Source organism: Atractosteus spatula, chromosome 2, assembly GCF_055471065.1.
Source record: "Atractosteus spatula isolate fAtrSpa1 chromosome 2, fAtrSpa1.hap1, whole genome shotgun sequence".
In the NCBI taxonomy this organism is placed as follows: domain Eukaryota; kingdom Metazoa; phylum Chordata; class Actinopteri; order Semionotiformes; family Lepisosteidae; genus Atractosteus; species Atractosteus spatula.
Window position 1 is genome coordinate 46,391,560 of NC_142707.1, and position 24,181 is coordinate 46,415,740.

Below are 24,181 nucleotides of genomic sequence, written 5' to 3' on the forward strand. Positions count from 1 at the left end.
AATTGAACAAGTGACTAGGTAACAGGTTGCTCCTTTTTAATTTAACCAGCAGCATTTTAAGAAATGGGTTGTTAGTTCTGCGAGCTGTTTCATTTTTCATTATGTGCGTGTTACTTAGTGATTTTTGTTACACTTATGACTATATGTGAATTAAGGAAATGAAAGGGTTTTCACTCATTATAATCAATTCTGATAAAGGGAAGGCTTCTACAAACCACATTAGCTCCAGGCTGGAGTTGAAAACACCATGTAGAATTCCAGCACAACTACTTGTGACCCACGCCGGAAATAATACAAACTGTACATTGTCTCATTTCTGTTTCAAGCGTCCCCCGCACCTTCAGTAGTTGTTAGGTTATTCACAGCATACCTCATCATCAGCTCTCAAGAGAGATGTTGCTACAAGCTGTCAGGTCTGGATGACCATGTAGGAGGGGCAGAAAGAGAGGTTTCAGAACTTGATCAATGAAGCACTATGTATTTAGGCTGCTATTAATTACTACAGGTGGAATTGTTAATGATTATACACTCCTGCCGAGATCACACTGCTTGGACCTCTCCATTAATGTGTCTGCTTAACACAACAAATGGCATATAATTCTACATGTCTACATCACACCTGCTGGTCTACTGGGGTGGTCCATGCAAAACCTTGATTCATTGCTAAAGACGGCTTCGCTCTACTGTTGACCAGTCCACCTGAGAAGTTGCTTCAACATACCAGTGGCACAAAGGCATTCTTTTGGTAAGTAGGGCGTATTGGTCATCACCTGGATTGACATTCAGCAGGTTAAATGATTTTTTCTGTGCCAACTAACACATTCTCTAGTAAGGCTATTTAGTTTTTGTGTAACACAAAGACATTTGAGTGTATCATGGTCAGTTAAACCATGGTCATGGTTTCCTTCCCTTTCTCTTTTTGCCTGTCCCATCACGGACTTTCACTGGGGCAGGCACACACACTTTTTTTTCCGCACTAAGTTCTTGTTTTGTTCTTGCCTTATGCGCCCTGCTCACCCGACTGGACCCCGCTAAATGGGATAAGTCCAGTCTGGTCACCGCTGTGCTAGCCATTCTTTTTCCCAGGTTTGACCCCGTTAAATAGGATAAGCCCAGCCTGGAGGTTACAAGGCACAGTGGTACTCTTTCTTTTTTGCCTTTTGTTTATTTTTCACTCTTTTTGTATTATTTCTGGTCCCTGCTAACCTCACACTGGTGCTTCTGTCCCCTCACCCGGGGCGTTGACTTTTTACCGGTGCTCGCAATGGCGCTTCCCACTACACACTGTCACAACAGTAAAAAGAAATTACAGAGGTTGGTGGAGACAGCCCAGGCCATCATTAATACAGAACTCCCCTCCATTTAAACCATTCACTTCGCACTGCCTCAGAATGCCAAATAATATAATCAAGGATCAAAACCACCCTGCGCATGTACCTTTCTCTCTTCTTCCTTCTGGCAGAAGAGTTAGGAGTACACAGTAATTGCCCAAACCTCTGAATTCAAAGAAAGCTTCTTCATCATAGCGATAAGACTTCTGAAGACCACCTCTTAAACCTCCTACCCTCACTGCACCCCACTGCTTTTACACTAAACTCAAAATACTGTCACCTAAACCATTTATTAGAGTTTGCATATTGCTGCTATTTGAGTGCTGCTGAAGTTTACAGTTGTTGCCCTTCTAATTTATACTGCTGCTGTTGTATTCTGTACTAATCTTATATACTATATATTGCTGCTAACTGTAGGCTTATACGTACTGCTGCTACTTATTATTATTGGCATACTGTATGTACTGTTTTATGTTCTTGTCTCCAAAGATTTGTAATGCCATTTTTTCTGAGGAAACATGCATGTAAGCATTTCCTTGTACTCTGATCCATATAACAAACTTGAAACTTGAACCATTTGAGATACTTGCCGAGAGTGTAGGTAGAACTCTACAGCCCAAATGCGCTTCATGTCTGGTCATGTCAGTAGTAGGCTATGACTAGGATACCCACAGCAATGGCACACAGTTGTCAAAGCACTGTGGGAGACAAATAGTTAATCAGTTCTTATATGCAACTCCTGTAACTCAAGTGCCTACATACTTGCAGGTATGGCAGCAAGAGAAATGCATTGTGTCACAAGATGAATGGTTGTGACAGTTTGGTGTGTCACCATTCTCCATTTGTTGATTGCAAAGTGGGTGAGTATGTAACAAACAATACACTGACATCCATCTTTATCAGAAAGCTGCTGATTTCTGGTATCATGTGCCTATCCCTGGAAGTACTGGACACAAGGTAAGACTACAAGCTACAGCCCACTCCAGTTCCGTCTGTTGTATCCCTAGTAACACTTATCCAATTCTTAGGTATTATCCATCATAAGAACATAATACAGATTTGCAAACACGAACCATTTGGCTCCTATTGGTCTTTTGGTAGCTCAGTACGTAAGTGAATCTCAACTTTCGCCCAGCAATTTTTTAAAAGTGCCTAGATTGTGTACCAGACACGCACTACTCTTTAAGGATGTGTTTCCTAATTTCTGTCCTAAATTGATTGCCTTCAAATTTCCTGTGTTGACCCTGTGTCCTTGATTCAATACCGAGTGTGAAACAGACTCCTCGGTTTAGCCTAAGGATTAGGATTACACACGCTTGTATGTTCTGAGACCGTTTTTGTTGCTCTTTTTTTTAAGTCTTTCTAAGGCTGTCATATTTTCTTGTATGGTGACCAAAACTAAATAGAGAATTCTAGATGAAGTGTTACTGAGTGCATTGCAGAGCCTAGGTATACAGTATCTTCTCTGGAATTCCATGCGTTTACATACAAACATCTTGTTTATTTTTTAATTGAATAATCAGGGCTATTATAAATATTCAAAACCACTTTGAGTTTTAACAGTACTGAAACTAATCTTGGTGACTATATCAAGGTAATTTTAGTTATGAATCATTTGTGTAGTACTGATCTTTGTATTTAAACAGTTCCGATAGAGCTCTTCTGATTGGTTATTACAAGCTCTCAATGTGATTAGGTCACGTTGGTTTATTTGGTATAGGAATATTTTGTTCGTTCATTTTTACTTTGGAAAATGTTCACTATTAATAGTTTCACTGGCGGAAATTTTTACGTATTATTAACAAAGAATTTCTGAGAGACGTGTATATTTTTTTTACTATGTCATGTCGTCATGTTCTCCGCCAGTTCTGACCCAAACGGCAGCCCATACATCCTACGCCAAGGCAGAGGTAAAAATACGCTTTGGGAGAGTTGCTTTCATGTCCTGGAGTCGTTTGCTGTGTATTCGGGATTTGGACAAGTTAAAACAGTTAAGTAAAAAAAAATGCTTGTGGGAATAGTAAATATATAGGTGTTTTGCAATTTTTAAGTATTTAAAGTGGATTTTCAAATGCAACATTAAGACGCAAGTCCTTTTTAGAACAACCTGCCGGGAAAACTGTTGGAAGTCATACATTTAAAACATACATCAAATAATGTCTTCCATTCCTCCTAATATTTTAATAGAAACTCTTTATTATGATAGTACAAATTATATTATGTTTATACGTTTTTATTATGGTAAACGTCATTAAACTAATATATTAAATACGTCTCGAGGAAAAGAGCCAATGTTACACAGCGTTATTCAAAAGTTAAAGAACGTACTGTTAAATCACTTCTTCACCTTCAATGTATCTAAAACGTTTTTATTACTATATGAAATTTACAATGAAAAGTCAAACTAATTTTAGCTGATCGTAATCATTCTTGATGTAGATACCACTTTGCATGGGGGTCCCATCCTCCTAGTTCTCTAGCCTTATCCAAGCAAGCAGATAAAATCAAACTGAACCTAGTTGAAAAAATACTGGTGATCATATTAAAAGGTTCAGACAGTAGGTCCAACTATTACAAAAACGTATGACAATGACGTAAAAGATTCCTAATGATAGTGACGGAGCAATACGGTAATTTAAAAAAAAATAAAATAACGATTTTTCTTTTTCTATAGTCATGTTAAATTACTATACTGACTGTGACCTTAAGTTCTAATGGAAATTACTCAGTACGAAAGAAATTGTAATAATTTATTTGAAATGATGGAGTACGTGTACTACACTAAAACGTCATGATAATGTCGCTTTTCTTTTATATCGCCAGTTTCAGATTAAAAAAAACAGGATCTTATTATTTTCATGTCTTTAAACCCATATAACATTATACCGATAGGTGTTTAAATGTCACCACATAGATACTGTATGACTGTTGACATCCATACATGGTGGAGAAGTGTTGTGAAAAGCTATCCTGGTTTCCACCAATAATCAGTTACAACAGATAGAATCCATTATATTGTAGCTTGAGCTATAGCACTAATGAGAGAGACCCATGATCGTTTCCTGTAGACGTACCTTCTTAAAATGAATTATACTTCTGGCCCTGCTGAGCATTAACTGTCAGACTGTACATTTAAATATTTCATGCTGCTTTTCAGAATAGATAAGATTATAGTTTTAAAACTGTGTTCAAATATAACAGGCATTCAGCTTTTTAAAAATACTTCTGTATAACTTGTTGTCACTCATCTACAAACTATTGTATGTACAAGTTTTAAAATGTAATGAAACTGATACATGTTAGTCGTACAGCATGTCTTTATTACTGTGAATCACTCTGTTCACAGGAATATACGGTATTCATTCTATATACTGCAATTTGGTCTTTAAGTTTTTAAAGTAATTGTGAAGCTAGATATTTCACTGGGTTCCCGAGATGTTAGACTACAAAGGTTAACAATGTGCGAAATAAAGAATTTGGGAAGCAAAGGCGCTTGAACAGCTGTGCACAGTGAGGCAGGTTACCCTAGTAGAGCCCTGCTCCTGCAGGAGAGCTTGCAAAGGGCACCTTCTTGGAGACATTAGTAAAACATTCACCTTAGTTTAGTGTATTTCCTGGCAGGACCTTGATGACAAAAGTCCAGCTGCAACTGTGTGTGTGAATGCCTTTATCTCTGTAAGGAAGCTCCTCTCACACCACCTTGCACAGATCACCACCCATGTAAAACACAGAGTTTCTGGGTCTCACATCTCCTAGCTGGAGTACACCACTGCTCAATAAAGTACCTCAAAGATTTTCTTCATGTTTATTATGATAATTTATTACGTCATTGTGATTTCTCTATGTAAGCGTGTTTTTGCACTGTGCTAAAAAGCATTTTCTTTGAAAGACTGTACAAAACATAGCATCACACTATATAGGCACACTGTTTTCATAACATTATTGGTGGTGTCAGGTGCTTCCTCGTGTTTGGAGCAGTGACACAGATGGTGAAATGTATTTTGTGTCTTTATAGTTAATAGTCAAGGGATGGTTTACAGGTTTGATTTTAGAGGTAGTGGTCACAAAGAATCAGAATAAGTATGGTCTGCAGCGTCAAACACAACACATTGCCTGTTACTGAATGATTGCTTTTGTTTGGATGGTTTTAAATTACATTATACACTAAATTATTGGCTTAAGCAATTGTTAAACAGGTTTTTATGAGTTTAATTGTTGATAATTACCCTGGTTCGTTCTTTTTCCTGCAGAATTGAAAATGCAGAGTGTCAGAGTTGTTGTGGTGGGTGCTGGAGTGGTAGGCCTTTCGACAGCCATGTGCATTGCCGAATCCATTCCCCACTGCTCAGTGACTGTACTGGCTGAACACTTCAGTCCTAACACTACCAGTGATGTAGCTGCAGGGATTCTCTGTGCTTCTCTGTTTCCAGGTAAGACGAGAGTAGCATTTCAGTTGAATTCTTTAATGATTCAGCTTTGGAACATTGTGAAAGAGGTTTTATTTATATATCGTATCATTTATTCATTGTAAATTCTCAAATTGTTGTCATTAATAGAACACCGCAGGGATTTGTAGTATGACTACTGCTCTAGATTCAGTTAGTAAACTAGTCTGATCTGCAGATGATACCAAAACGGGAGGATCACCAAAAACTATAGAAGCAGCAAATTTAAATTAAAAAAAAATCAGATTTTGATGAAATTCAAGGCCTGCAGATATTTAATGTAGACAAGTCAGAGTGTTGGATATTTAAATCAAGTGAAGTGATATTATACAGATGCAGCCATTCAAAGTGCGCGTTACAGACACGTACCGCAGGTGACGTCGCTCAGTATGACGCAAGATGACGCGGGGCACCGCAGTACGTGATTGGTTGACCGACAGGGGCACTCGTGGTCCGTTGGTCTGTCGTAGAAAGACAGTAAACGTCTTTGCTGTGCCCGTTGTAGGTATTGAATTTTACCACTGAAGGGAAATCTTAGTAGCTGAGCATAAAAAGAATAGGAGCATACTGTAACGCGTGTGAAGGTCATAAACGATATTAATTTTGGAACATAAACATACAGTGTATAGCTGGTCTTGGTACTTTAAAGAAAAAAATACACACCAGTATTCCATTTCTCCCTAAACATTTTAAGCTTCGAAGTCTTTAACTAACGCGATACCGGAGTCAACAAGCATACTTTTAGAATTTGATTAAAAGGGAATATAATATGGAATCGCGTATCTAAAGAATTTAATAATGGTATTCGTGTGCTGCGACAGGGCTGTGTAGGGCTGTTTCGCCTGCCTGTTCATGTGAGCTGTCTTGTAGACGTGACTACCAGCTGACAGGTTGTGTTTTCGAATCCAGCTGGTGCTGGTCTTTTCTTTTAACAAACATTTCTTCGAAAAAATAGAATAGCGATATTATGGACAATCAATTGACTTTTATATTTCAAAATATCGCAACATGATCGATATTTGCGATATTTTGAACATATCTTCCCTTCTGACAGCGGTGCCTGCTTCTATTGTGTGTGTGTGTGCAACAGAGTAAATTTTTAATAGCGTTTTAAGCGAATAGGTAATTAGATTGCTCGTAAACCTAATCGCTTTTTCTACATAAACACAGCATGATTACTCTCTGAAAATGCTTTTCCTTTATTTTTAAAGTAGGCTCAGATTTCAACTATAGATCGTATTATTATAAACTTTCTTGGAAAAATGTATTTTATGTAAACCATGTTTGCTATTAATTCATTTAGGGCTAAAATACGTTCATTGTCTTCCAATCGAGTCGAGTTGACATTGGAAGCCTGCCACACCCGGACTGTTAAACCAACGCATTAGCACGTCAAAGCCCATTGAGGGTATTGAGCCAGTATTGGCTTTAGTATTCCCCCCCTCTCCCCTCAATTCAATTCAATTCAAGGTGTTTTATTTGCATGACAGATGGGTACAAGCAGTGTTGGGTATGTATATTGTAACGCTTACGGCAGACAGGCACTGTGTAACAGCCGGCGCACCAGAGCAGCGCACCGAGGGAGCGTCTGCATTTATAACTTGGTTTTTAAAATTAGTCAAGCAATATGAAGCATCTTCTTTTACTTTTGAGTCCCTTAAATACATTGAACACAGCTTTCTCACCACTTAAGATTGCTCTTGATACCATCCTTACACAAAGCAGAAGGGAGATTTTAGTGCCTGAGCATAAAAAGAATAGGAGCATACTGCAACGCGTGTGAAGTCCATAAACGATATTAATTTTGGAACTTAAACGTTCAGTATATGGCTGGTCTCGGTACTTTAAAGAAAACATACACACCAGTATTCCATTTCTCCCTAAACATTTTAAGCATCGAAGTCTTTAAGTAACGCGATACCGGAGTCAACAAGCATACTTTTAGAATTTGATTAAAAGGGAATATAATATGGAATCGCGTATCTCAAGAAATTAATATGCAATAACTGAGTCAAGGGACTCAGAGGATCCAAGGCTAGACTGAGTATAATAGGCTTCGGGCTTCTATTGTGACATCTACTGTAAATTACAGAAATGTTAAAAGTAAACAAAATAAAGTAACTAAAATGTGGTCTAAAATCACCCCTTTAGACACCCCTTTTACTTCACTGGTGTCAGATATGAAAGGCAATAGTCTCCCGTTCTGTCTGCTGTGTGTTGCAGCAGAGGGACTCCCTGCCGCTGAAAGGGGCAGAGTAACTTGCATGCCCTCTAGTACAGTTTACACATGCACGACTTTAAAAGCTAGCAAGACAGGTTTCGATTCACATTAGCTGGCGAGCCTTGTTAAAAAAACGAATGATAATGTAACATGCCACTGTTCATGAACAAAGTTATACTGAGATTTCCTAAGATACGCGATTAAAAAATAAATAAATAAAAATTTGAATCTCCCGCGGAACACATTCCATAAGAATCAGTGGTTTTACAGTATATATCGCCTTTAAAGGTGGCTTCTCAAAACGCTTTACGGGATAAAAACAACCAGAACAGCAGCAACAACAATATTGTATTTCGTTGCACTTTGAAAACCAAGTAATAACTTAACTATACAGTACGTGCAAACGTTTCGTATGTTGCTGTCGTGAATGTCTGCGTACCCATAAGTATCTTATTTGCCTTGAGTCTGTCTACAGTATCTCTGTCCCACTACCCCCATCTCTCCCTCAATTCAATTCAAGGTGTTTTATTTGCATGACAGATGGGTACAATTCTTGTTGGGAATGTATACTTTGATATTTACACCCGGCGCGGCACCGAGGGAGCGTCTGCATTTATAACTTGGTTTTTAAAATTAGTCAAGCAATATGAAGCATCTTCTTTTACTTTTGAGTCCCTTAAATACATTGAACACAGCTTTCTCACCACTTAAGATTGCTCTTGATACCATCCTTACACAAAGCAGAAGGGAGATTTTAGTGCCTGAGCATAAAAAGAATAGGAGCATACTGCAACGCGTGTGAAGTCCATAAACGATATTAATTTTGGAACTTAAACGTTCAGTATATGGCTGGTCTCGGTACTTTAAAGAAAACATACACACCAGTATTCCATTTCTCCCTAAACATTTTAAGCATCGAAGTCTTTAAGTAACGCGATACCGGAGTCAACAAGCATACTTTTAGAATTTGATTAAAAGGGAATATAATATGGAATCGCGTATCTCAAGAAATTAATATGCAATAACTGAGTCAAGGGACTCAGAGGATCCAAGGCTAGACTGAGTATAATAGGCTTCGGGCTTCTATTGTGACATCTACTGTAAATTACAGAAATGTTAAAAGTAAACAAAATAAAGTAACTAAAATGTGGTCTAAAATCACCCCTTTAGACACCCCTTTTACTTCACTGGTGTCAGATATGAAAGGCAATAGTCTCCCGTTCTGTCTGCTGTGTGTTGCAGCAGAGGGACTCCCTGCCGCTGAAAGGGGCAGAGTAACTTGCATGCCCTCTAGTACAGTTTACACATGCACGACTTTAAAAGCTAGCAAGACAGGTTTCGATTCACATTAGCTGGCGAGCCTTGTTAAAAAAACGAATGATAATGTAACATGCCACTGTTCATGAACAAAGTTATACTGAGATTTCCTAAGATACGCGATTAAAAAATAAATAAATAAAAATTTGAATCTCCTGCGGAGCACATTCCATAAGAATCAGTGGTTTTACAGTATATATCGCCTTTAAAGGTGGCTTCTCAAAACGCTTTACGGGATAAAAACAACCAGAACAGCAGCAACAACAATATTGTATTTCGTTGCACTTTGAAAACCAAGTAATAACTTAACTATACAGTACGTGCAAACGTTTCGTATGTTGCTGTCGTGAATGCCTGCGTACCCATAAGTATCTTATTTGCCTTGAGTCTGTCTACAGTATCTCTGTCCCACTACCCCCATCTCTCCCTCAATTCAATTCAAGGTGTTTTATTTGTTTGACAGATGGGTACAATTCTTGTTGGGAATGTATACTTTGATATTTACACCCGGCGCGGCACCGAGGGAGCGTCTGCATTTATAACTTGGTTTTTAAAATTAGTCACGCAATATGAAGCATCTTCTTTTACTTCTGAGTCCCTTAAATACATTGAACACAGCTTTCTCACCATCCTTACACAAAGCAGAAACTGTCCGATGACTCACAGTACAAGTGGAAAGATTACAGATTTTAATCGTCTTTAATTTTGCCTGTGGAGTGTATCTTATTAAGCTCTAAATTGCATTTTGAGCGCGGTTTTTTACTTTTTTTTAATTGCATTTTGGGCGCGGACAGCACATACAAGGGTTAATGAACTGCGCCAAGAAATTTAAAATAGTATTCTTTAGGTGTGAGGGTAGGAGTGGACCGCAGCAGGCATAATCAGCAAACCAGGAAAACAAAGAACAGGACAGGTGAGATGTGTATCCAGAAAGCGAGTGATCAGAAAAAGGAAATGGAAAACGCAGAAAAAGAAAACGCTTTACAGGATAAAAACAATAACAACAGTAGTGGCTGGGCAAACGATTTTTTTTATCGAAATACAAATTGAGATACTGTACTGTATAATGATGTGCATGAACAAAGGTATACTGCAATTTTCCTTAGATACGCGATTAATGCTTCGTAGGAGGAGGCGGTCTTTTCCTCTTGTCTAACAGTTTGTCCACAAACAAAACATTCCTGTTAGACAAAAGGAATTGAAAAAAAACAATTTTGTCAATGAAAACCGGTGTGTGTGTCTCTCCCTGCTGGATGTTCCTCTCACAAACTGCTGAATGAATAAAATAATTTTATTGAAAATGCGTTTGCGATTGTCTGGTATTTAATCTGGTCCCTTTTAACTGTTTTTCGATCTACTGTATTGCTTTGAGATGCCACTTTTAAAGGCGATATGTAAAATAAAGTTTTTTTTATTATTGTTATAGAGAAACATGATCAGATTTTCCCTGGTTCAGAAAAAAGATCTAAAGTGCTACACATAACTTTCTTAATTCGATGTATTTAAAGCAGTGAACTACTGTAGGTGTCACATAACATTCAGAAATACAATCACGTATTTGACAAATAAAAACGATTATAATCTAATCCTTCCACGTTTGATCCCAAAATCCCAAGAAATATAAATCTTGACGGGTAGAAAGCTATGCTGAAAGTTTATTAAGATGCTTAGAAGACAAAGATACTGTATCAATTTATGTTGCATTAGCCTGATTATGATTAAAAAACACATATAATTAAACACGCGTTTGCGATTTAAATCAGAACACGATTTAAATCAATATCGATTCCATATTATATTAGCAGAAAAGCTTAAAACTACCACTTTTTCACACGCTATTTCACATGCTAGTTAAATACTTCGATGCTTAAAATCGTTAGGGAGAAATGGAATACCGGTGTGTATTTTTCCTTTAAAGTGCCGAATCCTGGAATCTGACTGGCTGACACCCCTCTGAAGTGGTTCCATAAAATCTGGTATACGGAAAAGAAAGCGTTGATAAATACAAGTGTCTTTTAATACACTCTTTGCTGTGCTCTTGAGGATCCTTGTGATATTTTAAGCTCTAGTTGAATGATAAGTGTCGCATTTTAAATCATTTTCGTAGTTAGAAATTATGAAACGCCCTGTTAAAAGCAAGGAAGTTTTTATGCCCGTTGAAGTAAAACAAAATGCCTGACAAAGTATGGCTTGGACAGATTCCAAGTGCTTGTACAAATGTGCTAAAGAAATTATACTTTGAGTATACAGCTTGTCTAAAGTCATCCATTATTAATACTATTAGTAATATCTTCAGTAAAGGCTTTGATGCATAAATATTTATGATAAAGGTAGGCTGTGTACTTTTGTCCAACTGAGCAATCTTGCTTTCATAAAATATACCAACATTTTAATGACTGATGATTAACATGCTGTAATACACAGTTCAAAATTAAAGGCTCAAATGCTGTACATGAGAGGTTAAGCTCCCCCTGGCGGTTTTACAAGGCGACGCCGGATAGTTAACCACGTGACACCACGTTAACTGCGTCATACCGCGTGATACTGTGACACGCCCACCGGGGTATGCCGCGAAATACCTCACGCATTTTGAATGGCTGCATCTGTAATTGTACCATGTGCTATTTAAACCTCATTTAGAATTGTGTATACAAACTACTAGCTCCAGGTTTTGCAATGCTAGAAAGCATAATTGCAATGTAAAAAGACTTATAATTCTGTTTTGTGTGTTTTAAATCAATGTGATCCTGTTGAAAGATATGTGTGTCGCAATCTGTGTTTATGCATTAATACACTTCATGGGTTGGTTTGTCATAAATAGCAATCTTTTATAGGATACTACAGGTGCAGGAAATAGGACAACCACAGTTCCAAACAAAACCCTAAGCTTCTTTTTCAGCTGCTGCCTATACTTGGAGTCCCCATCAATATTGCAAGGCAGTTAAGCTGCTTACCGCCAGCTCAAACAACTCTTAAACATACAAATTCTGTTACATACTGTATGTACACAAAACCCTTTGTTAGACCCTTTCCTCTGTAAACCACACAACTCTGGTAAATCAAGCTGAAGATTTCTTTATTGCTATAAAGAAAGGAGAAGAGATGAAGTCAACAGGTTAACCTCATCTCTCACTCACTTTCCTAAGGACAGCAACAGGCTTTTATACAAAAACATACATTTATGATTGGTCAGTAGCAGTTTCTTAACATGTAAGGTGTAAACAAAGTTAGAAAGTTGGTTGTTAGGTCACCCTTGGGCATTTAACCAGGACCCTAATCGGCTAAGGCCCTATTCTTTTCCATGTTGCTAAAGCACATGTAGGATACATGAGTTACACCTTCACTCAAGAGACCTAGATGAAACCTGGCCAGCCGGTTGTGTACAAAAAAGTAAAACAGTTCTTGAGGACCTAATTGTTAACTCCTAACAGGCATACAGTGGATATAAAAAGTCTACACGCCTTTATTGAAATTGCAGATTTTTGTGATATAAAGCCAGAAATCAAGATAAATCATGTCAGACATTTTTCCATCTTTAATGTGACATTGCAACCAACAAAATTCAAGAGAAAAACAAATAGATAATTATTAGGAAAAACTAATTGAAATAAAAAAACGTACAACACCCTGGTTGCATAAGTGTGCACACCCTTTTATAATGGGGGCTGTAGCTGTGTTAACCAATCACGTTCAAAATAATTTCCAAAGTAACATACACCTGTCATTAATGAAAGTGATTCTGATTAACCCCAAATAAAAATCAGCTGTTCCTGTAAGATTTTCTTGAAACTTTTGTGGTTGCATCCTATTAGGATAGCCATGGTCCACAAGGAGCTGACCAAACATCTACAGGATCTTATTTTTGAAAGGTACTGATCAGGAGAGGGGTATAAAAGGATATCAAAGGCATTAGATGTACCATGGAGCACTGTGAAGACTATCATCAATAAGTGGAGAAAATGTGGCACCAAAGGGGCACTGCCAGGATCAGGACAACCCTCCAAAGTTGATGACAGGACAAGGAGAAAACATATCAGAGAGGCTACCAAGAGGCCTACAGCAACATTGAAGGAGCTGCAGGAATTACTGGCAGGTACTGGTCACTTCTTCCATGTGACAGCAATCTCCCGTATTTTGCACATGTCTGGGCTATGGGGTAGGGTGGCAAGACGGAAGCCATTTCTCGCAAAAAAGAACATCCAAACCCATCTAAATTTTCCCAAAACATACATTCAATCACTGCAAACCATGTGGGAAAATATCTTATGGTCTAATGAGACAAAGGTTGAACTTTTTGGCCTTAATTCTAAAAGATGTTTGGTGCAAAGACAACACAGCCCATTATCCAAAGAACACCATACCTACTGTGAAGCATGGTGATGGCACCATCATGCTTTGGGGCTGCTACTCTTTATCTGGGGCAGGGGCTCTAGTCAAGATGGATGAGATAATGACTAGCTCCAAATATCAAGATATTTTGGCACAAAACCTGCTGGCCTCTGTCAGAAAGCTGAAGCTGAAGAGGAATTTCACCTTCCAACATGATAACGACCAAAAGCACACATCCAAGTCAACCAAGGAATGGCTTCAGAAAAGGAAGATCAGTCTTGGAATGGCCCAGTCAGAGCCCAGACCTCAGTCCCATAGAAAACCTGTGGAATCACCTAAAGAGGGCTGTGCACAGGAGATCCTCTGGCAATTTGAAGGAGCTTGAACTTTTTTGCAAGGAAGAGTGGGATTCAATTGCAAAGTCCGGGTGTGCAAAGTTGATAGAGACTTATTCACAAAGACTTACTACTGTAATAAATGCAAAAGTGCTTCCACAAAGTATTAGTTGGGGGGGTGTGCACACTCATGCAACCAGATTGTTGAAGGTTTTTTAATTTAAATTATTTTTCCTAACAATTATCTATTTGTTTTTCTCTTGAATTTGGTTGGTTGCAAGGTCACATTAAAGATGGAAAAATGTCTGACATAATTTATCTTGATTTATGGCTTTACATCACAAAAACCTGCAATTTTAATAAGGGTGTAGACTTTTTATATCCACTGTAGGTTCCTTTACCTTCTAAAAAGTTACTCACAGTTAGACACTCCTGCACATACAAAGACCCTAAGAAAGCAGATCAAACTAACTCACAAAGCCCCAGATTAAGTACACATATATGCAATATGTATTTAAAAGTTCACCTTATCAGAAATCGACTTAAAGTGAAATATTTGGGAATATTCAACAGCTATAATATTAATAATTGGCACAGCGTAATGCACACTGGCAAATATTCAGAATTGAAGTGTTAGTGATTAATTGTGTTGTAATCGGCATCTCAGAAGGCAAGCAAGGTTTGGCTTGGTCAGTTCTTGGATCTAATACAATAGACTTCTGAGTAGAACTAGGTTACTTTTGCAAATGTTGTTGGTGGACCAATAAAGATAGAATATTTTATTAAAGAAGAACAGAATTTCCAAAAAAAACTAATGATCCAGCATTTTTACACTGTGCTATGGGACTTGCTGTTCTTCTGGATAAGATCTAAGGCCTGACTACTTGGTCATTAAATATAAGATATTATACTAATAGAGTTATTAAGCCCACATTTCTGGCTCAATTCGGAGCTCATACAAACTCGTCTCTGTAAAGGTTCCCCTTAACTCAGTTGTTGAAGTAGATTTGTACTTCTGTGAACTGAACTGTTGTGTAATCGGGCTTCTGGCACATTATGGCTGTCATGCATTACCGTGGAGGGGGCTGCATTGCAGTGGTGGATGACAAGGGTTACCTTCCATTCTTCGATGCAACATGTTTTGGTATTCTTTGGGTAAAAGACCTATATAAATTAATTTTTTTTTAAAAATAATTTTCCAGATATTCCCGTGGAACGACAAAAACGGTGGTTTAAGGATACGTTTGACCATCTTCTAGCCATTTCTGAGTCCTCAGAGGCAGCAGAGGCTGGTGTGTTCTTACTTTCTGGGTGAGCAGTGTGGTTTTGCTCCAATCACATTTGCTTTAAAAAAACAGAGTTCAGTAGTTTATACAGTGGATATCAAAAGTCTACACACCACTACTGTGCCAGAAATCAAGATAAATAATGTCAGATATTTTTCCATCTTTAATGTGACCTTGCAACCAACCAAATTCAAGAATTCAAGAGAAAAACAAATATATAATTATTAGGAAAAATAATTGAAATTAAAAAACCTACAACACACACAACATAAGTGTGCACCCCCCCCCCCCCCACCACCTAATAGCTCTGACTGGGCCATTCCAAGACTGATCGTCGTTATCATGTTGGAAGGTGAAATTCCTCTTCGTCTTCAGCTTTCTGACAGAGGCTAGCAGGTTTTGTGCCAAAATATCTTGATATTTGGAGCTAGTCATTATCCCATCTATCTTGACTAGAGCCCCTGTCCCAGCTGAAGAGAAGCAGCCCCAAAGCATGATCCTGCCATCACCATGCTTCACAGTAGGTATGGTGTTCTTTGGATGATGAGCTGTGTTGTCTTTGTGCCAAACATATCTTAAGGCCATTAAGAATTAAGGCCAAAAAGTTCAACCTTTGTCTCATCAGACCATAAGACATTTTCCCACATGGTTTAGGGTGACTGGAATGTATTTGTTTGCTAAATTTAAATGGTCTTGGTGTTCTTTTTTGTGAGAAATGGCTTCTGTCTTGCCACCCTACCCCATAGCCCAGACGTGCAAAATACGGGAGATTGCTGTCACATGGAAGAAGTGACCAGTACCTGCCAGTAATTCCTGCAGCTCCTTCAATGTTGCTGTAGGCCTCTTGGTAGCCTCTCTGATATGTTTTCTCCTTGTCCTGTCATCAACTTTGGAGGGTTGTCCTGATCCTGGCAATGCCCCTTTGGTGTCACATTTTCTCCACTTATTGATGATAGTCTTCACAGTGCTCCATGGTACATCCAATACCTTTGATATCCTTTTATACCCCTCTCCTGATCAGTACCTTTCAACAACAAGATCCTGTAGATGTTTGGTCAGCTCCTTGTGGACCATGGCTATCCTAATAGGATGCAACCACAAAAGTTTCAAGAAAATCCTACAGGAACAGCTGATTTTTATTTGGGGTTAATCAGAATCACTTTCGTTGATGGCAGGTGTATGCTGCTTACTTTTGGAAATGATTTTGAATGTGATTGGTTAACTCTGAACACAGCTACAGCCCCCATTATAAAAGGATGTGCACACTTATGCAACCTGGATGTTGTAGGTTTTTTAATTTCAATTATTTTTCCTAATAATTTATATATTTTTCTCTTGAATTTGGTTGGTTGCAATGTCACATTAAAGATGGAAAAATGTCGACATCATTTCTTGATTTCTGGCTTTACATCACAAAAATCTGCAGTTTCAATAAGGGTGTGTAGACCTTTTATATCCACTGTACTGTATATGTAAAATCCTTTTCAAAGAGCCCATGCATGCACATATTTGTGTCTTCAAGAAAGGGCTTGCAATAATGTTATATATTATACATTACATATTATACATATTTTGTTTGAATCCTATACAGTAGCTATATAAATATATATGCAATAACTAAAAATAATTACAAGTATTCAAAGAAAATGAATTGTTTTTAACCAACACAGTTCATATATTATTGAACAGAATGTTATGCTGATAACTCTTATCTGGGAAGAATGCCACCTATAGCAGAATGTTTACTACACTGTAGTCAAAACAGTCCAGCCAGTCAAGAAACCAAATAGCTTGACCAGGAATAAATCAGAGAAAAGATCTACGAGCCATTACTTATCTACCATTTTTTTTGAAGGTGGGAGATATTTCGGAAAATTCCAGGAGAGCAAAGACCTTTCTGGTCAGAAGATGTCTTGGGTTTCCGGTTCATGACAGGTGCCGAACTGAAGAGGTTCCCACAACACAAGGCTGGATATGCCTTCACCACCATAAAGTGCGAGTGTTTGACATACCTTCCATGGCTTCAGAAAAGGTAGCTGTGTCACTTGTTTTGTCTGTGTTAAAATGCACCCTTTAAATACTGCAGGAAAAAAAAAAGGTTTCTTCTTATTTTATACAAGCATGTTTGTACAATTTCTTTCATATCTGAAATGTTTTATTTTCTGAATAATGTTGTAAGCAAGCAGCAAGTTGAATTTACTGGCCATTTCTATTGACCACTTGTAATACAAAAATGACTAGGTTTCAGTCCATGTGGGTAAGAGGATACTGATTCAAGGGCATAAACAAATGAATCCTTTCCTATCGACAAAACACTCTGATGCAACTGGTCTAGGTCCATTTATGATTAACTGTGTGGCTATTGGCGTGTGGGCTGACTGTGCTGAAATGAAACACATTGCAGAAGGGGTCATGGCTAGTATCCAAGAAGGAAATAGTCCTGCAAAGAAACCTGAGCTACTCCCATGCAAGCTCTTGTTTCCAGGAAAGACAAGACCAGGAAACCTTGATAAATAGCCTAGTTCATCAAAGCAGCCAAGTTGATGAAGAGTGAAGGTTCAGAAAGGACAAAATGGCATGGTGTAAGATTTTTAAAATTTGTAATTATATTACAAATTATATTATTAAATTATGCGCAGGTGTCACAAGTTCCTGTCTAATTTTGATATCAACGTCCATTTAAATTTAATATTTATGTAGGGTTAAATTGTTTAAAACGGTGGAGCAGAGTTAATATTAAAATGTAGCCTAATTTGAAATTACGCCGATGAAATGCAGGGTAATGTGTTTAACACCTTGATATGGTTACATTTAGGTCTCCATGTAATGGGAAAAATTAATCATGGGGTGACATTATAGTGGTTTGTCCTCACATCATGTCAAATGCAGCAGCTCAGGATAAGTTAATTTGCTGAGAAAAAAAAAACGTTTGAATGACTTACAGGTAAAAGCTTCCAGGATCAAGACTGTGGTTTGGTGGCTGTGGATAATGGATGGAATAATGAATAGAGCAAGAAGTGTTGTGAAAGTGTTTGTTCTAGAAAAAAAAAGAACAAATATTTAATGAAAGCCTGTTTTAACATAAATACTTAAATCTTCCAGGCTCAGAAAAGCAGGAGTGCAGTTTCAGTCTGAAAAAGTGACGGACTTCAGCCAGCTCTGTCAGCACTATGACATCATTGTCAACTGCTCCGGTCTTGGGTCCGCTACCCTTGCAGGGGACAAGATGCTCTACCCTGTTCGGGGTCAGATCCTCAAGGTCCAAGCACCCTGGCTGAAGAACTTCATCAGAGACGGTGATGGGTTGACCTACATCTACCCTGGACTCAACAATGTGACACTTGGAGGCACTCGGCAGGCAGATGACTGGCGCTTAACCAGTGACGCCAGGGAGTGTATGGATATATTTGATCGTTGCTGCAGCCTTGAGCCCTCTCTGAAGAAGAGTTTGAAGTTAAATGAGTGGGTTGGCCTGAGACCTAGCAGGAAGAACCTCAGGCTGGAGAAGGAGTTCTTTCGGCTCCAGAACCACCAGGTTCCCATTGTTCACAATTATGGCCATGGGGGGTGGGGTGTTTCTTTGAGTTGGGGCACGGCTCTGGAGACAGTGCAGCTGGTGCAGCAGTGTATACATGAAAGGCCTTTAATATCTAGATTGTGAACTTTCTGGTGGTGTCTTATGGGTTATGGTTTGTAGTCAAACCCCAAAGAAAATCCACAATATTTTTTAGTTTTATGTTTTGGAAAAGGTAACTGTTAATCCACACTGAAAAAGAAAAAAAACACAATGTCATGGCTGTGGAACCTTCTATAGGTGTGTGAAGACTGACAAAAACTGAGAAGACTACATTGCTGAAATGTTCTTCTATTTGTCAGCTTGGAATTAACCTCTGTTTGCGTGGGTTTCCTCCAGGTGCTCTGATTTTTTCCCTTCAAAAACATACTTACACAGTATGTTAATTGGCTTCTGTAAAACTGGCTCTAGGTGTGAGTGTGTGCATGTCATGTGTGTCTGCCCTGTGGCGGACTGATGTCCCATCCACAATAACCCTGCCTTGCATCCATTTCTTTCCTGCCTTTCCTGTCAATGATTTAATGGGAGCATCAGATGGGGGCAGAAGGTTTTCTTGGAAATGAAGCTGGGTATTTGGGGTCCCAAGCGATTGCACTATCCTTAGACACTGTGGCTTAGTCTGTGTGTCTCATGGAGAGCAAGTTGGGGTACGCGAAAAGACAAATTGGATATGGCCAATACAGTAATCTTATCTTATTCTAGACACATACTGTAATTACATTTGGAGCTGACTCTATTCAATTTACAAGTAATAGGTTTATTCCATGATGAAAAAAAGAAGAAAGAAAACGTTTCAGCCATGGAGCCTTCTTCGGGTGTGTCAGAAGGCTCCACGGCCGAAACATTGTGTTTTCTTTCTTCTTTTTTTCAGCATGGAATAAACCTATTACTTGTTCCTTTGCAGCCTACGCATGCTGATGCAGCTACCCACCTGATCTATTAAATTTAGTTTGCTGCAAGTAGATGAGTGGGGTTACAGGCCAAGTGTACATGAGTTTGCCACTTGGTGTAAACTTTTTGAATTTAAATGGTAATTGATTTCAGAAAGAACACTTAACCCCCCCACACACACCTGGGCGAGGAGTGAATCAGTGGAAATGGTTGATAAACACATAGTATTCTGACTGCAAGTTAAATTTTGAGGCAAATGTCAATTCTACTTGACAAAAAAGGGCTACAGTGTCTAATTTCTTAAGAAAAACAATACATTTATAAGATTAATAAGTTGTTAATTGTTTTATCACTCGTATTTAATCTGCTTTAACTTTTTCCCTGATCTGCTGGTTTGGGAATCTAAATCTGAGGAGTAAGACGAATCTGGGGAGTATTGTTAAACTGTGAGAAAGTTATTGGTCCTGATCTTTCAGCCCTACCTCAGTCACATCCATCAGTTATGAGTCTTGTGTAAATCAAAATTGCTTTTTTGGGTTAATAAAAGACACTGTTTTTTCTACCTCTTCACATATTTTTTCAGCTGCACCTGTATCTCTGTATGATCTTTTTCTAACCTTGAGTCATGTACCTTTTATGTCCCTTTTATACAGTCTGCACAGTGCTCTCTTCTTTCTCATTTTTCTTCTTTAAGCCATATTTTCCTAAATTGATATAACCTTCACTATTGTTTTAGTAATTAGTTCTTTTTGAGCCTTTATGTTCACCATATCTACTGTGGTTACAAAACCAACATTACTCAGTTTAATATATGAAAAATAGTTTATTATTCTACTGTGGCTCATTGTGAGTTGATGTGCTTCTTTCAGACTTACATCCACGTTGAGATAATATGTATTATGCCTTAATGTAAATTTCAGCTATGAATAATCGGATAATTTTACTAAATTTCAATAGATAAAAATGTATTTCACACATACTGTACTGTAGTGGCTTTAAAGCCATACGATCTCACATGCAATATATATATCTAATGTACTGTACATACAGTAGATGGTAGTGGTAGCTAAATATAAAAAAGGCAAAGTATTCCACCATCAACATTGTGTCCATAACTTAGTAACTTGCCGATGGTTATTTTAGAAAAGTTTTGATGTGCTTGTTCTCACTATATAAAGCTTATATACTGTACTTCATAAAAAGCTATAGTGTTTTATTCTTTTAGAAGAATGCGTAATAAGAACACTTGCTGTCATTGTTGTAAAAAGAAGGTGCAATGCTGATTTAATACCACACGATAGGGAATATTAATGTAAGCTTAGGTCCTGTTTTGTTCAGTTGAGCAGTTTGAAATGTTTTTAAGTTGTGTGGAGTTGTCTGGTTGCTAGATAGGTTTACGGGGAGAACGAGACTTGGACAGGGGGAGATCAGGAAGGGCGTGGAGTAGTAAAGGTGGCTGTTCAGTAATAAACTGTAAAAAAATATATATACATCCTTCTCCATCCAGTTCCCATCTGTACCGGCAGAGTGTTTAACCACCATCTGTAAAAATATTTCACACATACTATATTGTAGTGGCTTTAAAACCGTACGGTATCATACTTTATATACAGGGACAGTATATCTATACAGAATATGAACACACTTCAGTTCATTGCCGTGTGCGCTACTGTTTCGGTATATCTGTGGTTCTGACTTCCTGGGATTTGTGTGTGTGGAAACCCAGCTGGGAGGGGACTTTGAATGAGTCACTGAGGCAAGGTTTGAAATGATAAAAATAAACCTTTGCTGACTTTGCACGAGAGACATAAGGTACCTTTTGAGAAGTTGTGTACTGCTTGCAAAGTAGCTGATCTTGACAAACAGCTAATTTTGCTTGAATCATTTAAAATCTGTCTGTACTGTAGCTTTTATTTAATTGAGCAGAAAGTCACCTTGCTCTTACAAGCGTCTCTGTTAGCAGAGTTTGTGTTAACACACCACACCGTTTTGAATGAATTTTTATCACCTTTATCACCTTTGTCTGGGGGGGTGAGGGTTGGGAAGAATGAAGGAGAGTGAAATAAATGCCCACCAGCACTTTCTCTTCCCCCTAGTGTGAGGTGATAATCCCTCCAAACATCTTGAAGATGGTCTGGAGGTTCACTCATGTTATTACGTTTTTACTCATATTAATATTTGATATGTACAATTTTCAGAAATGTGAATATTGTTTGCATAGTATTTTATTGTGTGAGAGAATCACAATTATATTTGTCATTGTATTAGCAGTTACAACAGATGTTTCACACCTGAAAACACGTTTTTTTTTAAAATTATACTGGGAGTGTGAAGATTGACTGGGGCACACAGTGAGATTAACGACAGATAATTTTAGTAAATATGTTGACAAATGTCTGGAATTTTGGTTTCACAGGGCAAGATAAGATTGTATCCAGCTGTAAATTAGCTACAGTATGTGACGTTGCCCCCGTGATGTTTTCGGGAAAGGGGGTTAGTGGGCAGTGTCCTTCACAGTTTAGTGCCCATAGAGTGTTAGTTTTAATATAACAGTGTATTACTGTGATCTTGCAAGTACATTTTTTAAACGCTTATAATCGCTATTCTTGCAAATATATTTCAGATTGTTATTTAGTTGTGTCTGCTTGTTAGCTGATGGGCAAACATTCAAGGTGAAAGTGCTTCCACAAGGAGGGTACCTTTAAAGCGAAGAAGACGGCACCAAACATTTTTCAGCTCTGTACTGTATGTCGCTTAAGCCATTGCTTTTTGGCATTTTAGTCATAGAGGTGGGAAGATGGCCCCAATCTGGCTGCCTGACTTGTCCCCATTCTTAACCATTCTGTGTCCGAATCGCAGTGGGTGAGAGAGTTTTTTTAGAGTACATTTATGTAATTTTTCTGGTAAGGGGAAGCAAAACATCAGGATTTACTGTGAGTAATTAGTGTAAAATTTATATTTGAATTTGCAGCTGAAATATAAAGTTTAAAATCTCAACAAACAGAGGAATGTTGGAAATATGTATTTTTTCTGGAGCAAAAATACAAATAGAAAACAAATGCTTTTTGACGTCTCAAATCAATTTTGATCAAGGTCTCCAAATGAACAAGAAAAACATTTTCAGAGAGCAACTACTTTGTGTTTACATAGAATAAATAATTAGAAATTTGAGTAATCTAATTTTTTATTCATTAAAACAGTGAAATTTCAGCTGCAAAAGATCACACCAGAGACAGCACTAGCTCTGCTTGCCATAGACGTTCAGGAAAGGGTGAATTAAGCTATGGCAAGTGCAGTAATTCGGTCATCAGTAATAACAGTTTAAAATGTGCGTAGATTAATGTAAAGATTCTGGAAACTTTACAATTAAAGAGCTCTGTAGGACAAATAACAAAAGATAGAGAAAACCATAAATAAATGGTTTAGATGTAAAAATACAAACACGCATATGAGCAAAAAGTTTTAGAAATGGAGCAGGTGTTACTTTGAAATGAGCAAAGAGAAGAAAAGTTAATCATGACTGGACATAGTGTAGAAGAGGAATGCAGGAACACCTGCAAAAGCTTAGATATACAAAAATAAATCACAGAAAGCTACGTATTACAAAAGAACATGTGAACACTGTTGAATGTTTTCATTCTGTAGATACTGAAATGAGGTCAAACATATTTTAATTGTATTTTATTCTAAACGTATTAAACATGAATGTATTTTAGATTTTGTGCAGTTGCTAGCATTGAACTGTTTGCTGAATGCACATAAAGTGCCTATAGAAAGTCTACACCCCCATTTGGACGTTTTCACATTTTATTGTGCTACAGCATGGAACCATGATGTATTTAACTAAGACTTTTTGCCACTCATCAACACAAAGTACTCTATAATGTCAAAGTGAAAAAAAATCCAAACATTTTACTAAATTAATTAAAAATAGAAAACAGAAATAATTGAATGCCTAAGTATTCACCCCCAGAGTTAATACTTGGTAGGTCCACTTGGTAAATCAAGAAATGATTTACGTTGCTTGATTAATTTTAAAAACTACGTTTTAAAGGCAGACGTGCTTGGTGCCCTAAGCTTTCCAGGCTTCTCTGTCTGAGCTCAGTGGGCGGTGTACTATTTTCTCAGTGACCTGCAGATCTGCTTCACACCACGGGAAGGAGGATGTGGTGTTTTCTCTACGAAACATGTTGCGTTTATAAAATTAAAGTGTTTTAATTCTAAGCTGATTCTAAGCTGACCACAAGGAAGACAATTCAAAGTTTTCTCACATAAAAAGTGATTTTTAACTATCTAAACCCATTTTTGTAACTCTTAGTCATGCAATGTCTAAGTTCGGCAGGGACATGTCATTGTTTCTTATTTTTGATTGTTTTTTATATGCACAGTATAGAGATTAAATATGCACATAAATATAAATATAAAACATAAATATGCACAGTATAGAGATTA

The 24,181-nt window shown here is 37.8% G+C and overlaps 1 protein-coding gene across 1 annotated transcript; it reads left to right on the forward strand.

Annotated features, from left to right (window-relative positions):
* Positions 1-691: 691 nt before the first annotated feature.
* ddo (D-aspartate oxidase) lies at positions 692-23,475 on the forward strand. The gene is made up of 6 exons (XM_088909586.1): positions 692-745; positions 2,100-3,321; positions 5,582-5,761; positions 15,181-15,289; positions 17,120-17,296; positions 18,367-23,475. The coding sequence occupies exons 3-6, from the start codon at positions 5,590-5,592 to the stop codon at positions 18,923-18,925; spliced, it is 1,017 nt and encodes a 338-aa protein (XP_088765712.1). The 5' UTR covers positions 692-745; positions 2,100-3,321; positions 5,582-5,589; the 3' UTR covers positions 18,926-23,475.
* Positions 23,476-24,181: the final 706 nt, after the last annotated feature.

Coding starts and splice junctions, on each gene's coding strand:
- ddo (XM_088909586.1), top strand. CDS start 5,590: ATGCAGAGTGTCAGAGTTGTTGTGGTGGGTGCTGGAGTGGTAGGCCTT. Junction 5,762..15,180: donor CTGTGCTTCTCTGTTTCCAG/GTAAGACGAGAG, acceptor ATAATTTTCCAG/ATATTCCCGTGGAACGACAA. Junction 15,290..17,119: donor GGTGTGTTCTTACTTTCTGG/GTGAGCAGTGTG, acceptor TTTTTTTTGAAG/GTGGGAGATATTTCGGAAAA.